A 16,352-nucleotide genomic window follows, 5' to 3' on the forward strand; every position below is an offset into this window, starting at 1 on the left:
CAACTTTATATCATCCAAGGTAACTGGCAGCTATTCTGTAAGATTTGGTGTGTAAGGAAATTAAACAAGGGTGTGTTAAGTTACATTTTTTGTTTGTTGAATGACAGATACTTCTACTTTAGCTGACAGATAAGATCCGCTCTAAGAGAGAAGCCTAAAAATGCAAGATTCTAGGAGATGGTTTTAGAAAGGTGTGGAGGGGCAATCTGTCCCTTTCTCACATTCTTATGAAATGTGACAAAGGTGACATCAATTTTATTTTGAAACCCAGGTCTTTAAAGTTTATTGTCAGTATTGTAACCTTTATGGAAGAGCATTATGCTTAATTATACTAAAGACTTCAGTTTATATTTTGTGGATATTTATTCCTATAAGTGGTGTGTGTGTTTGTGGTTGGGCATTAAAAACGGGCATTCAAAAATGCCCAACCACAGGTCCACATGCCTGGGCCTGTGGTTGGGCATTCAAAAATGACCTCTAGCATCCACCACTATACATAGTCGAGAACACCAAAGTGTTTGATAAGGAATACATGATGAGAAAGTTTGATTCTGTACCTCTACTTGAATCAACTAGATGAAACAAGAAATGGTCCTTTAAGAGAGAATATCTTCAAGACTCTTAAAACTCTCTATTTAAAAAGTTTTCCCTAGCAGGTTCTTTTAGTACTAAGAAATGAGATGTCTACTCTCTCACATTTTTATAACAAAACTGTGTTTTTTAGTATAATGTTCAGATATTTGCAACATATATGTTATACCTTTATCATATATGTTTTCTATATATAGTTTTTGTCATGGTTGCCCTGTATAATACTCTCCATATACTTTCTAAAACTTTCAGTATTTTCTATAGTTCACTTAGATAAAGGTATTTACTTGCTTTGCATGTGGATTTATCAACATTTTAATTCAGAATATGGGATTTTTATCTCATATGTAAACAACTTGACATTAGTAAATATCTTGTTGAGTATTTGTTTTATGATTGTTTTTTACTCACAGTAAGTGCGAATTTAGTAGATGTATCATTAAATCTTCCTATCATCACGTTCAGCTTAGATTGTAAGTATTTATTCACTCACTTTGCATATTAAATCAGCCTGATCACTGGTACCTGATAAACAATAACAAATCCATTTGCAAAATTTAATATTAACTTCCCTATTTAATGCTTAGAAATTTGAATAGGAACATATAATATAAATAGAAATATATATACAGATTCAATTCAGAAAGACAATTTATATTTAAGGTTTCAGTTCTATTTCTAAATTAGTATACACCTAATTAAATTAATTTCTGATCATAGGAAATCTGTTACTTGAATTGCTGATTTCTTTTTAACTCTATAAGGATCTATATCTTTTCACATTTTAACATTTCAGAAATCTGAATGCAGATGACAGGGGTTTTGCATTGTCATGTTATGTTGAATTGGTAGAATTTCTTTTTTCTTCTTAAAGGTGCATCTTATCATCAAGAGTATCTTATATTCATTTAATTAGATAATAACATAATCTTATGTAGTTTCAACATAACTATAGCATTTTAATATAAAAAACCCTATAATATTAATATAGACCTGTTCCTTAAAACTAAATTACAAACTATTCTTTTTCAGGATTGTTTCACTTAAAATTCTCCTAATCGGAGAGACAATTTTATACTAGGTTAACAGTTAAAGTAGATTATATTTCTTTTACACTTCAAGGGCTAATTTCTATTTCAGTTTATCCATCTCTTCTCTAAGTTTAATATTCAAAGTACAAACACATCCACTAATTTGTACTGAAAAATACTAAGCTATAGAGATCTTAGCATACTGGAATTAATAATGTTTAACATGAAAATACCTAAGTTATGTCCTGACTACAATATGCCTCCTAAAAATTATAGCATGTAACAAAGCAGTAGCTTTGTTTTGCCTCATACCCACATACTGCAATTAGTTTTCAAGAGTTACCTCACTTATTGACATGTTTCTTTGTTTCATCTAAGTAGTAGTAAATAAAAGAAGACCTGTAACATACACATTAAATTACATATGCTAAAATTTCTAGATTATCTAAATAATGGCTCAAATAGAATTGTTGCATTAGTTGTATTTAGATTTTATTTTGATGTTATTTTGTATATTTTTCCTTTTGCATGTTTTCATGTTAAATGTTTATTGCATTTTTCTTCATTATATATTGTAATACCACAAAATTATTCAATTAGAATTATTTTGTTAAGCTTTTATTCAAATGTTTTACTTGAAATACTAAAATTAATGGAACAGAATATATTTTTATATAAAATGACATGCCAACATAAATATCTAAAAGCCACTTATTTGAATATATAATTATCTTTAACATGAACTTATATAGCTATTGGCCCATCCACTTACATCTCTAGCAACATATCCTGTTCTTCAATTCTGTTGCAAATTAGACAATAATTACAAGGCAGAGTGGCACAAAATTGTTTTAAAAATCTAAGGCTAAAAATTTGATGATAGTTTAAAATTCAATTATGAAATGAGTTTTCATTTGTTACACTTTCTAAATGACACATTTATAAATAGCTTTATATGAATTATGCTTAGACTCTTGAAGATATATTGTTGAAATAAGAAAGACTTCAAAAACATAATTTTCATTATAATACATAATATAATCTAAATTTAATATTGTAAGGATTACTGTTAAGTAAATTTGCCAATTTACATGTGTAACATATGTCATTTTCCATTATCATAGTTCCAAAGATGACATATAGTTATGATTTATAGAAGCATGTTTATATATGTAAACCATTTCATTTTATTTTTGTTATATTGAGAAATGTTTTACTAAGGAGTATTAATAAAATATACTTTAGACCTGTGTTTATATTGTAAACATCTAATTTTTAAATATATCTCCAGTAATTTAATGGCAGGATAATCTAATTGTGAAAAACACATCTTGTATACATAATTTGATTTCAAACAAAGAATGGATTTTCTGAATGTACATTTTATTCTTTAATTTGGGTTGTATGTTGTATAACAAATGCATTTAATACTGTGCTATTAAAGATAATGTTTATTTAATTGTGTAGCATACTTAAATTTCTGAAAGAAAACAACATATATTTTAATATTGGATTAGCTATATAATATATTTAATAATGAATTGTTGCTATACATAATCCTAAGACTTTTCCCAACATTGGCAATTACCTCATAAAACAGTTATGTATGCAAAAATGTTGAGTGTTTTTAAACTGTTAAATGGTAAATGTTGCATTTTGACAATTTAAAAATCTGTGTTTCATACACTGCCAATTTAAAGTAGTACCAAAACCAGTATTCTAAATTAGTCTATATTTTAGATAAAATGATTATATAATATATGATATAACTGTATGGTGATTGATGATTTTATTGCCTTATGAAGGAAATCAATGTTATTTTTATATGTTATTCCATTTTATAATCAAACATATTTAACTACATTTAGATGCACCTATGTCTCCTACTATTATAAGATATGATTACTTTTCACTCTACAGAAATTTGAACATTCTAAACCCATTTCACACAAAATTTGTATACTTTTAAGGGTTGGGAATTATAACACAAATCTTCAAGTAACTCTCACTTATGCAAATAAATCTTCAGATTCCACACTTTTCCAAAATGATGACTTTGAAAGTTAAAAACAAAATTGTCAGTTTTCCTCCCTTTGGGATTTCTCTTCATTATATGTTTGAAATATGACCTTGCCATGGTAAAAAATTATGATCATATTTCCTTTATGAAATTCATTTTCTTTATTATTGTTAATATTATTTTAACATTATTAACTTTATTCACTTATTTTTTCTTTTGATGAATATTTCTTGAGCATTTACTGTGTACCAGACACCGTTCTAGATGCTAGGTATTCAGCAGTGAATGAAACAGAATAACAAAAATCTCAGCATTCAGGGGAGCTTGCATTCGAGTGTTGGGAAGAAAGAATATAAGCACAAAATATACATAAAACATTGGAACTAGTTAGTAAAATATCTGGTTGAAATATATATCTGTTTGGAGTATGATTGTTAGATAAATTGTTTTATTCAATCCTTTATTCCAACATTCCACCCAGTTCTACATTCAGGCTGAGGTTAGTACTGAATCACCACCACCACTAGCCAGAAATAGAGTTCTATTGCTGAAGACTTTAAGTCTGGAATTGCTAGCAAATCCTGGATCTAAAGGCTAGGAAAGATCAGTTTTAACTCTCAAATTTGGTCAAGACCTGTATTTATCTTGTTTTCAAGAAAATGGGTGTTTGGAATTGGTCTATAGGTTTTTGGATTAGTTACAGAAGCAACGTAGACAGATCCCCAAGAATTACCACAGAATTATTGACCCATACACAAGAGATTATTCATGATTACCTGTAATGACTTCAGTGATGGAAGTTTATTCCTTGGAGTAAGTTTATTCCTTGGAGTAAGGCTAGAACATTCAGACTTGTGATAGAGTACACATTTTTTTTATACTTTTAAGACTGTATTTTGCAACATATGTTTATAGTTAAGTAGTTTTCTTTTTTAAACTAAAACTGAAAGCCTAGAAATTTTGATAGAGTTATACAAAGTTTTCCAGTATTAGTTTTTCATCCTCCCTGATTTTATACTTCCTTTCTAAAGTGGAAGGTGCAGTTAAATTCCCCAGGTGAATAATATGGATCAGGTAATTGTTTTTATAGTAATAAGAACATGGGCTTTCCAAATATCTGATCTATCCTGAGGTTAATTACTAAATGTTAGTCTTGTAAGCATAGTTATTGATTAATCATGTGATTAAAGAAAAATCTTACTAAATATTAGCTTAGTAAATCTTACTGGCCAATTTGCATAACCAACATGGATTTAGGAGATTGTAATCTTCACAAAATGGCTTGGATAAATACTCAATAGCAACTTCTTCCTGACTGATGTTTTGGAGTATATTAAAGGTCTTTAAAATAATCTCATAATTGTCATACCATATTTATCTTTGGCTCCCTCAAAATACAATAATTTAATTCTTTTGAATTTCTCTATCAAATTTACCAAGGTATAATAATTTAGGCTGGCAGAATTAGTAGCAGATATGTATCCCTTTCTTTGCTTATGAATGAGAGGACCCCATGTTTGACTTCTTTTCAGCTTTAAAGCAGAAATCAGAATTACTGGTCTTACTAGCCACCTGCCTGCAATGCAAGAGGAAAAAAAAAAAGGGTAGAGCATGCCCAAACCACATTAAGTGGTTAAACTATTTTCCTCTTGCAGAATGGTTAAAATATTCCTATGTATTTTTGTCTACAATATCTAGTTATACTTTGTAGATAGAAGTTCAAGATGCAATTTATTGAGAAGGCAAGTATATGAAAACATATCACTCACCTGCCTTAAAAAATATTAAGCAGCTTCCTAAGCAGGACCTGATGATTATTCCTAATTTGTAGCTGTACTTCCAAAATTCAGTATTTTTTTCTTGTTAAGCATTTTAGATGTCAAGACCATTTTGAATGTATCTTCATTCCATTTTAAACTTTTATTATAAGGTTACTTTTTTCATTTTTTAAGAATTATGTCCTACCATGGGTAATCTTTTAAAAAGGTTTAGGTGAAAGAAAAAGAAAACCCTAATTTGGCACCTTTAATCTCTATTTTTAAATTACTATGAAACTTTAATAAGGTTAGGAATGTAGAGAAATATATGCCATGAAATGCTTATGAGACATTTGGATATTCTCAACCATTTATTAAAGCTAGTTTTGTGTGAATAAAGGTTCTAAGCTATTAGTTAATTTTCAATCATTTCTAAACATTATTATTTTTAATAAGTTGAAAATTGGCTAATCTCAAGTTTTACTTTAAAATAGTGAAAAATATTACCAAAAATCCAAAAACAACCCACTAAAGTCTAAAGCATGTATAGCTCATGACATTGAACATTTTATCATGTGGCTGTTTTCTGGCAAGTGAGGTTAAGATAGACATTTACATAGAATAGTTATTTCAGAGCTTTATTTTTTTAATCATTTTGTTTTAATTTTGGCTTTGATTTTAAATTTTCTTTCACTTGCTTATCTTAAAATAGAAATGTTTGATGTTTTTCCCAGAAATTATGAAGAGATATGGCACAGACTATTCGAAGCATACTTTTTGAGAAAAGTGTGGTTACACAGTTACCCATTCTGTCAAAATTTGTCACTTGCCAGGAATTCGTTGCTAATATTCATCTGTAGATAAATAACAAAGAAGATTGATTCAGTACAACATAAAGGGTTTACTGTTTCGCCTCCCTCCCCCAAAATGTGTTACAGTGCAAATGTGGTATATTTGCTTGTGGTATCTATTCATAGGTTGAGTGATACAAAGCAATCATCTGATCTGGTTACTTCGCATTCTAGGGGCGTGTTTGTGTTTTGCCTCTTCATGTTGGTTATCCTTAAGGTAATAGAAGGGAATATAATTTATTAAACTTATCAGAAAAAAATAAAATTTAAAAGAAAAAGTTAGCATCTAGTGCTACTGTGTCCCACAGGTTCTTCTACATTGGCCCACACTACCTCCACTGAGTTAGAGGAGCATAACAGGACTTCCACTGGTGCTTTTGCTGTTGCTAGCACATCTGCAGATGTTACTGTATCCAGTGTTACAGCTGTCACCATCCATAGACTTTCCGTGGAACAGCGAGTGCAAGTTACGAATCTCAGAAATTCAGGTCTGGACCCCAACACGTCCAAGGATGGGCTCTCGCCTCATCAAGCAGATACACAAAGTACAAGGAGAAGACCAAGAAATGCTGAACAGATAGAAAGAACTAAAGAGCTTGCAGTTGTTACTCATAGAGGTATTGGATGTTATTTTACTTGTGCCCATTTAGTTACAGCAAAGGCTATATTTTCGTAATGATTCTAAGTAGAGAATGAGCTGAAAGAGAGCCAAACTGTAGGAAGCAAAAGAAAAACTTTAAAGTAGCTGAAAAATACAGATAGTAATAGCCAAAACCTGAATCATTTGAAAGCACAAAAATTAAAAAAAAAAAAAGTGAAATGCAAATATTGGGTGAGGGTGGGGGTAAAAGTAGAAAGAAAAGAATGCATAAAAGGGATCATAAAAACAAGTACTAAATATCTATCGCATATTACATGCCAGTTACGATGTTGAGGTAATTTGAAATAAAATAGCCAGTTTATATTAATAAGTGTACATATTGACACATTGGTTATTTATCCTTTGTAGCAATTTTCAGCATTTGCATGAAATTTTTATGTTACACAGATGCTATTGAACAATTAAGAAAATAGATAATTTGGACAAAATGGAAGCATTCTATCTGGTGGCTATTTTATAAAGTTTTCTCTTCTACATCTAAATTACCTATTGCCTGAGCTATATGATTGTACTGAGATTTCTCATTTTGAAAAGGTAACAGCTATTCCTTGAGATTATGGATCCAAATTTAAATATCCATTAACTTTCTAATTTGTATAGTAAAAAGGCCAAATCATATGTTGGTAATTTTCCAGTTAATTAATGTTGTAAGCCTACCTTTTACAAAGTTAGGAAGTGTAGCAAGTGTATTTTCCTGTTTCTTGGTAGCAAGTTTCATTGAGCAGTTCATGAGAAAAAAACAGTGTAGTGTCAAAAATAAAGGGACTTCATTTATATTGATATATGCTCCAGTGGAAATACTAATTAATTGAATATGTTTCAAGTACAAAATACCTACTCCAACTCTATTTCCAACTCATCACCATGTGTTCTCTAAAATGGTTATGTTTTATGTAGTGCGGTTAGGAATGGTTTATATAGAGCACGATATAAGTGATGGAAAGCATCCTGTGCTCAGTGTACATGAAGGAGAAACACAAAGACATCTTTATTTAAGTTGGTTGAAAATCATACAGAAATATATCAGAAACTCATTTCCATCAAAATTCATACTGACAGTACTTCAGTTTTCTTTACTAACCATCTTAAAATGAATTCTAAACATATAGTAGTCTCCTTTAAAGAATTAAATCAGTATCACCTTGCTTGTCTATTCACTTTCATACCATATTTCCACTGCTAAGAATATAGGAGTAATTATAAATTGATGATTTGCTTAATCAAGTAGACACTCTTTATCAGTAGCAGGAAATTTAAAACTGTAAATGTTGTTCTACTAAGGAAACCTTCCCTTCAGTTTTTTCATTCTCTTTGGAAAATTGCATGAGCTAACACTGACAAACTCCTCTGTAATCCATTGAATAAAAGACGGATAATTCTCAAACATAAGTTTATTATATAAATCAAGTAATAATACAAATACTGCTGTAGTCAAAGGTTGCCATCAAGTGATCTGAGAAACTAAACTCTGGGGTTACAAATTAATATTTTATAGAACTAGGAAAAATAATTCATTTTGAAAAGAGAATAAATAGTAGAATAAATAAATAATATTATTCAGTATTATTGGATAAAAAAGTGATTTAAAAATTACTCAATTTAAAATTTTGAACCACATTTAAATAAATTTAATTAAGTGTATTACTTTCTTGATAAATTCTAAGTCAGTACTCAACTTTTCTCAATTGTCATAGTCTTCTCACTCTATTTTAGAGCTAATACATGTTTCATCCTTTTGCATATTCTTTCTAAAATAGTGTTTTTGGATATAATAGCCATTTGGTTGTGCCATCTACTTTTGAAATAAATATTTCTTAGTTATTTATGTTTAAGTTATATGTATGGAAAACATTCTAAATGGTGTATTATTTTTTCAGTGACTTATATTATTATACTTTTATCAAATTTCTATATTAATTAGAATTAGCCCTTCTGACTCTTCTTCAGTAATCTACTGTTTCAGTGATTTCAGATACCTAGTTATTACATTTGAGGCACAAATCTTTAACATTTTGAATTAAAAACTTTAGGTCAATGTTAGAAATAAAAGAGGTGTATCATCCCTATGTTTATTAATGTTTTTGAAAACACTCGATATTTAGCTATATTTTCAGACACAAAATAGACTTTGAAAACTTGACTGTTAACAGGGCCAAATTTCTAAATTGGAATCAGCTGACATCAAAGCAGTATTCTTTATAAAAATAATTCCAGCTCACCAGACATACCTGGAATGTCTACTGAGTACCAGGATGTGATCTAGAAAATAAAGATAATAGATGACCCCCTCCTTCAAGAGATTGAGATAGAGTGGAAGAAACAGAGAAATTAATCTGGTGGTAAAAGAAAAATTTTGTAAAGCTCATCACTGATTAGATACTCAAAGAGTTACAGGGTATAGGCTGACAGTGAGTCATTTAATTGACATATTGAATGAGTCAGTAAACATAATGTAAAACTAATTTCTTAGTTTTTTTCTAGGTATTTTAGAGAACACAAATCAGTTTTTGTTCTTCTATTCCATGGTCCACAATGTAGGCAGAATTGTCTTTAAAACCTGGTTCCTGGGGCGCCTGGGTGGCTCAGTGGGTTAAAGCCTCTGCCTTCGGCTCGGGTCGTGATCCCAGGGTCCTGGGATCGAGCCCCGCGTCGGGCTCTCTGCTCGGCAGGGAGCCTGCTTCCCTTCCTCTCTCTGCCTGCCTCTCTGCCTACTTGTGATCTCTGTCAAATAAATAAATGTTTAAAAAAAATAAAAATAAAACCTGGTTCCTATACACAATGGAATATTATTACTCACCCATCAGAAAGGATGAATACCCAACTTTTGCATCAACATGGACAGAAGTGGAGGAGATTATGCTGAGTGAAATAAGTCAAGCCGAGAAAGTCAATTATCATATGGTTTTACTTCTTTGTGGAACATAAGGAAGAGCATGGAGGCCATTAGGAGAAGGAAGGGAAAAAAACCATGAGAGACTATGGACTCCAGGAAACAAACTGAAGGTTTTAGAGCAGAGGGGGTTGGAGGGATGGGTTAGCTCAGTGATGGGTATTAAGGAGGGCACGTATTGCATGGTGCACTAGGTGTTACATGCAAATAATGAATCATGGAACACTGCCTTAAAAACCAATGATGTACTGTATGGTGACTAACATAATATAATATAAAAATAAATAAATAAAACCTGATCACATCACACCACTGCATTAAAGCTTCCAATGGCTTCTTAGGAATAAAGCCAAGATTTGGTGATGACTCACAAGAAATTCCGTGTTCTGGCTTTTGTCCATATCTCCAAATTCATCCTGTAGGATTCTCATAGTTCCTCTATTTTTTTTTTTTTTTTTTTTTGGCCAAACAGAAATTCTTTTAGTTGGCCAAACATAGCGTGTTCTTTTCTACTTGAAACTGCTTTTATGAACTATTCTTTCCATCCTTTCAACCAGATCATTCTAATTCCCTTTTGAAATTTTAGTTTAAATTATCAACTCCAGAAAAGTTAGGTTTCTCTCTTTTAACTCACCATTGTACTCTGTACTTCTCCTGCATTTGTAATCACTAGCCCTACGGCTTGTCCTATAAAATTTACCTCTCTGAGGTAAGGAGTGCGTAGTCTGGCTCATGCTGTATTCCCAGTGCTTAGAACAGCTTCTGAACCATAGACCTATTTAAATAATATTTGTTAAGCTAATGGATTTATATTTATAATATGACCACTAAAACATTCACTTAAATTTCTTAGAAGTCTTAAAATTATAATTTTCAATATATTCAAATATCTATGTATTTCAGTATTTTAATTCATAAAAAGCATCATATTCTCATGAACCCACAATAGTATATTGCTTTTATATATTACCACTTCAAAATTCACAACATAAAACTAGATATAAGTGACTTGCGTATAGCCCTTATCCATTTATAAAATCGAAGGATATTTATAGTTAAACCCAAGAAAGCTATAAAGCTGATAAATTTCATATGAATAAATATTAATGTTATGCAATGAATATTATTTTGCTGAAAGTCATTACCATTTAAAGCATATATGTGATAGAGATTGTGATAGCATAGTTTCCTTTGAGGTGTTCAAATTCATGCTATTTTATGTTGTATGATAATTTAGTTAATTTTTCATAATTTTTCTTTAGTCACACTGCAATTTCATTTTTTTAAGATTTTATTTATTTATTTGACAGAGATCACAAGTAGGCAGAGAGGCAGGCAGAGAGAGAGGGGGAATGTAATTTCATTTTCATTTTGTGGTATCTTGTTTTTTTTTTAAGATTTTATTTATTTATTTATAGATTTATTTATTTATTTTATTCAGTTGGTTGAGCATCTGCTTTTGGCTCAGGTCATGATCTCAAGGTCATGGGGTTGAGTTCCATATCAGGCTCTTTACTCAGCGAGGAGCCTGCTTCTCCTTCTGCCTGCTGCTCCCCCTGTTTGTGCTCACTCCCTCTCTCTCTCTCACACACACGCAAGTAAATAAATGATCAGTTAATTCAATTTCAATTATCTTCTTAAAATATTTTTTCACTTTCTACTTTTATTCAGTAAAAGGAAACCATTTCCAATTTTCTCCATTAAAAAAAAGTCTCTTGACATTGAAATAAAAAGCAAAAAAGAAAGAATACTAAAAAACAGTGTTGTTTTAGATCTTCTTTAAACTGTGTACTAGCACACACCACAGTTTCCTGTGGTCATAGCATCCTATAGTCCTTAGAAGGAGAATCCAGCTTTTATTGACTGGATTTTAGTCCACTTATGCTACCTACTATGTGTGAGACCCTATGCAGGTTACATGAACTATCAGGGCTCTATTCCCATATCTGCAAAATAGTGTCATTGTATTACAGTAGGGTTTCTGTGAGGATTAAACATGGTATTAGGTGGAAATGCTAAAAAATTTTAGGTATTTTTTCCTAGTGGAAAGATAAAACCAAATTGCCCAGCATTGCTAGTTAGTTCTGGTTTGAGAGGTTTGAGACCTAGAGATTTGAGAACTAGACTGAGTCTGTATTTGCCCCTTGTTAGCTCTCTGGTCTTGAGCAATTACTTCAACTCTAAAAGCTCAACTTCTTAGTAATGGAGAAAACCTGCGTCGTAGTTAGCTGGGTGGAAAAATAATAACACAGTTGTCTTGTGCTCAACAAATACTAATTACTGTTACTTGTATTATTCATCAAATATGTTTTAAGTCTTGCTGTGTGCATGACATCGTACTGGATAGGAGAGGTATAAAAATGAAGAATGCAAGCTATGCCATCAGGAGGTCTGTATAATTTTTAAAAAAATAGTAATTACAAATTTATTGTGAGAAACACTACCAGAACAGTATTTTTGGAATGCTATTGAAGAAAGGAGAGTGACTAACTACTTCTGAATGTAATAAGTTGAGGAAGGCTGCACAGAAGATATTAGAACTAGTTTTTGAAATAGGAATAAAAGTTTCAAACTAGTAAATTGTGTATATCACAAGATGCATTGAAAATGGTTTGAATAGATACTTGTGCTGAATAAAAATATGAGGAGTCTATACCAAAATAAACACAAGAAATGTTCAACTATACTTGATAGGAGTTTACATTCACATAAATAATCTAAAAACAATTGATATTTTTAGTTTACAAAATGCCCAGATGTCTAAAATTAGATAATCTAATAATATCTAGTAATATTTAAATTTCACCCGAATACTTTTACCTTAACAATAAGTTCTTTTGAAATTAATTATTAATATTTACTTAAACCACCTTTTTCAATAATCCCTAAACCCTATAGTTCAGTATAGTTCAACCCTAAGATATGTAGGCTCACTTAAGATAACAGGACCTATGTAATAACATAATTAAAACATTACAAGTAGAGTGTCCTGTACTTCTAGAATTATATACTTGAAAATTATCTAGAATATTTCAGATTCATCTAATACAATATCGTTATTTTGTAAAGAAAATTGTGGCCCAGCAGAGAATGTAATGAAAAGCTAGTTTATATTGCTAGATCATTCTTTCTTTCATTTATTCAGGATTTATAAGGGCCTAGTATATTCAAAGCCTTGTATTAGATGTTATTAATGTTAAAGTGATATAGATGAGCGGCACAATGGTGTTTCTTTCTCAGGAAGTTTATAGTCATGCCATTTAAAAAATAATCATTAAGATGTGTTTCTCCACATAATTTAGTTTAACATTGCTTTATATTATGAAATATATCTTTTTTTTTCAATATGTAGACAAGTTCTGTTAGCTGTTAATGAGAAGCATTGGTAGCTGCTGTTTTCAAGTATAAAATGTGGATATATTCTTCTGAAGAGTTCCTATACATCAATATATAATTATAAACTCTCTTTTATTGTTTGTCCTAGTAGAATATTAACTTAGGTGATTATAACATGTTGTGGAGTCAAATGTGTTATAAGCATTTTATAGCCATAGTTGCTGTTTATTTTGACATAGTGTAGTCAGTTTTTCCATAGTAGTCAATTTTTCCATAGTATGTTTCATAGTATTTTTAATCATATCAATAGGATCAAACAGAGCTTTAGTTTGATTTACTAATAGGAAATTGCATTTAACTAAAATTGAATATGATGTGGACTCCCCCCTCTTTATAACAGCAACCTAAAAGGAAACCTATTTTAATCATTAGTTTTTGACTAGAACTCTTTATTTTTTTTTTCACCTTTAAGATTAGAGTGGTTAATTCAGCATAAAACTTCATTTTAGGTCAGCAGTTTTAATCTAAACAAAAGCAGTATTTTTTTTTCATTTTTATCATGAGTAATATTTTCTTCAAGTTAGCTCATCTTAGCACTTACATTGCTTAGCAGAAAAGAGAAAACACTATCAGACAAGCTGAAATTTCTAGTTTAATTCAGATATCAAATTCTGATACATAACAATTTTGTTCAAAAAAAAAACCCTGTAATATGACAAAAACTTTATTGAAGTGATAGATTTTGGGTGCCTACAATAGGCCTTCCACTAATAGGCTATCTGGCTACATGTAAAATTTTAAGTATTTTCAACAGCTTGTAAGCAACTAATACTGTTTCCAAAAATTCTATTTAATAGTTTTATAGAGTATACATTTGTAAATCTAAAACATGTTCTCTTTTTCAATCTTAAAGAGCAATAGCACAATAAAGAAGTTAATTTATGCATGATTACTTAGATATTTATGGTTATTGACATATGGCCATCAAATATTAAGGTTTTTATTGAACTTATTACCTCTTTGCTAAGCATGTGATGAATTCCAAAGAAGTAGAATATGGTCTTTATTTTTAAAGGAAAATTGGTAGGGATAAAACTGTAGAGAAAAATTATCTGTCACATCTAAGAAAAAGAATTGCTACAGAATCAATATGATATGTGAGTGCGGATGAGTTATAGCTATCTTCAAATGTGTGATGTGTTATTATATGTAAGAGAGATCAAAGTTGTTTGGCCATAGGTTGTAGAACTTGTGTGGAACCACAGGGAGATAAAAAATATTATAAAAAAGACTTCTAACATCAAGTTTTGTTCAAATACAGATTTTGTGTTTCAGGAATCAGAAATTCCCAAATCACTAATAAGATATTCAAGCATAGCTTGATGGACAAATTAGATATTTAGAAAGCATTTAAGCATCAAAGAGAATATCAGTAATATGATTGTTACTCCCCCTTCTAATCCTAAGTGTCTATAAATCTATCCAGATATATATTAAATGTATTTACCATCATCTTCTATTTCTTCTTGATTTTTGAAGATGTGAACTTATGGTTATTAAATTGTATAGCCAATGTTAAAATAGACATAGATGTGGCCAGCACTAATATCAAGGAAGTCGAAGATTGGCTCTCTCCTTATTTTAATAGATGATAACTCAGCCAAATAAACACTTCTTTTGGATATCAGTACCTACCTATATACCTTAAATTCTAAAAACTCTCCATTTGAGGATCTAATTCTAGCTTTTTAAGTTAGTGTCTAAGATGACAAAGTTGCTTTCTTCAGGATCTCCTTTTCTTTTTTGTTTTCTTTCCTCTTCTTTTCTTCCTTCCTTCCTTTTTGGACTTTCTTTCTGGATTTTTCCCCTTCATCTTTTTCTCTCAGTCTGTTTCTTTTCTCATTTATTTTCTTTAACAATCTTGGTTCTTTTCTGCCTCCCTCTTTCCTCCCTCCTTCTCTGTTTCCCTCCTTCCCTTCACTTCCTTTCCCTTCCTTCCTTCTTCAACAAATATTTACTGAGTTACTTAAACACCAGACTCTCTTCCAGTTCTTGAGTAAGTGACATTGAACAAAAATGAGTAGACCCTGCTTCATTGAGTTTATATTCAATTGAGGAGAAAAAGACAATATGCAAATAAACAAAAAACGATGGTAGCAGGGATGGTGCAGAAAATTAAAACAGGCTGTGCAATATATGGGTGACTACCTTAGTTTAGAGAGCAGGAAAGGCCTCTTTGAGGAGGTAAAAGTTAAAGTGAGACCTGAACATCATGGAAGAAGACAGCCATGTTAAGATCACAGGAGAAATCGTATCACATAGAGAAAACAACGAGCTAGAAGGAGTTTGAATTTTGCTTGAGAAAAAGCCCAGTGTGCTGGAGTTCCGTGGCCAAGGAGGAGGGGGTGGAAATGAGGTAGGAAACTGGTGGAAACCACAGATCATATAGGTTCTTAGGCTGAGGTAAAGAGTTTTATTTTAATCTAAATGAGACAGGAGCCACTGGTGGTCTTTAGCAGGGAAGCGATATTATCTAATATAACTTTCTTTTTTTTTTAAGATTTTATTTATTCATTTGACAGACAGAGATGACAAGTAGGCAGAGAGGCAGGCAGAGAGAGAGTAAGGGAAGCAGGCTCCCCGCTGAGCAGAGAGCCCGATGTGGAGCTCGATCCCAGGACCCCGAGATTATGACCTGAGCCGAAGGCAGAGGCTTTAACCCACTGAGCCACCCAGGCGCCCCCTAATATAACTTTCTTTAAGATGTTATTTCAACAGGAAATTAAATAAAAAATTTAAATAGGAGCAGACAGACAAATTAATAATGTATACAGAGGTGGAAATAATAGTTGATAGAGACTGGGATTCCAAGTCTTAGACTATGCTTCTCAATCTTCAATGTGAATACAAATCACCTGGCAGTCTTGTTCAAATGCAGATTGTGATTTGGTGGAATTGGGTGGGATCTGGAGTTCTGCATTTCTAACAAGACTACAGGTTATGTTGATACACTGAATAGCAAGAATTTACATTAGGATGATTATCATGGGGATAGAGCATTACTTGTCAAATAGTACCTGCTCTCTCTCCAATCTCCAAGAGATCTTGTTCTTCACTTGAAATATTCCCAATGCTGATAAACTATCTCAGATATTATAGTAAAAGTTATATTTTAATTCTGTAGGAATTATTCTAGTGGTGGGAAATTCATGAGT

The 16,352-nt window shown here is 31.2% G+C and overlaps 1 protein-coding gene across 5 annotated transcripts in view; it reads left to right on the forward strand.

The window, feature by feature from the left end:
• Positions 1 to 16,352, forward strand: part of CSMD3 (CUB and Sushi multiple domains 3) — a 1,255,873-nt gene that overhangs the window by 503,130 nt on the left and 736,391 nt on the right. The window contains exon 7 of one of the 5 annotated variants that reach the window (XM_047727675.1): positions 6,559 to 6,867. The exons of the other annotated variants lie outside the window; for them this stretch is intronic. Coding sequence (XP_047583631.1) covers positions 6,559 to 6,867 — 309 coding nt within the window. The remainder of the gene's footprint in view (positions 1 to 6,558; positions 6,868 to 16,352) is intronic. 5 annotated transcript variants of the gene reach the window in all.

Source organism: Lutra lutra, chromosome 4, assembly GCF_902655055.1.
Source record: "Lutra lutra chromosome 4, mLutLut1.2, whole genome shotgun sequence".
NCBI classification, from domain to species: Eukaryota; Metazoa; Chordata; class Mammalia; order Carnivora; family Mustelidae; genus Lutra; species Lutra lutra.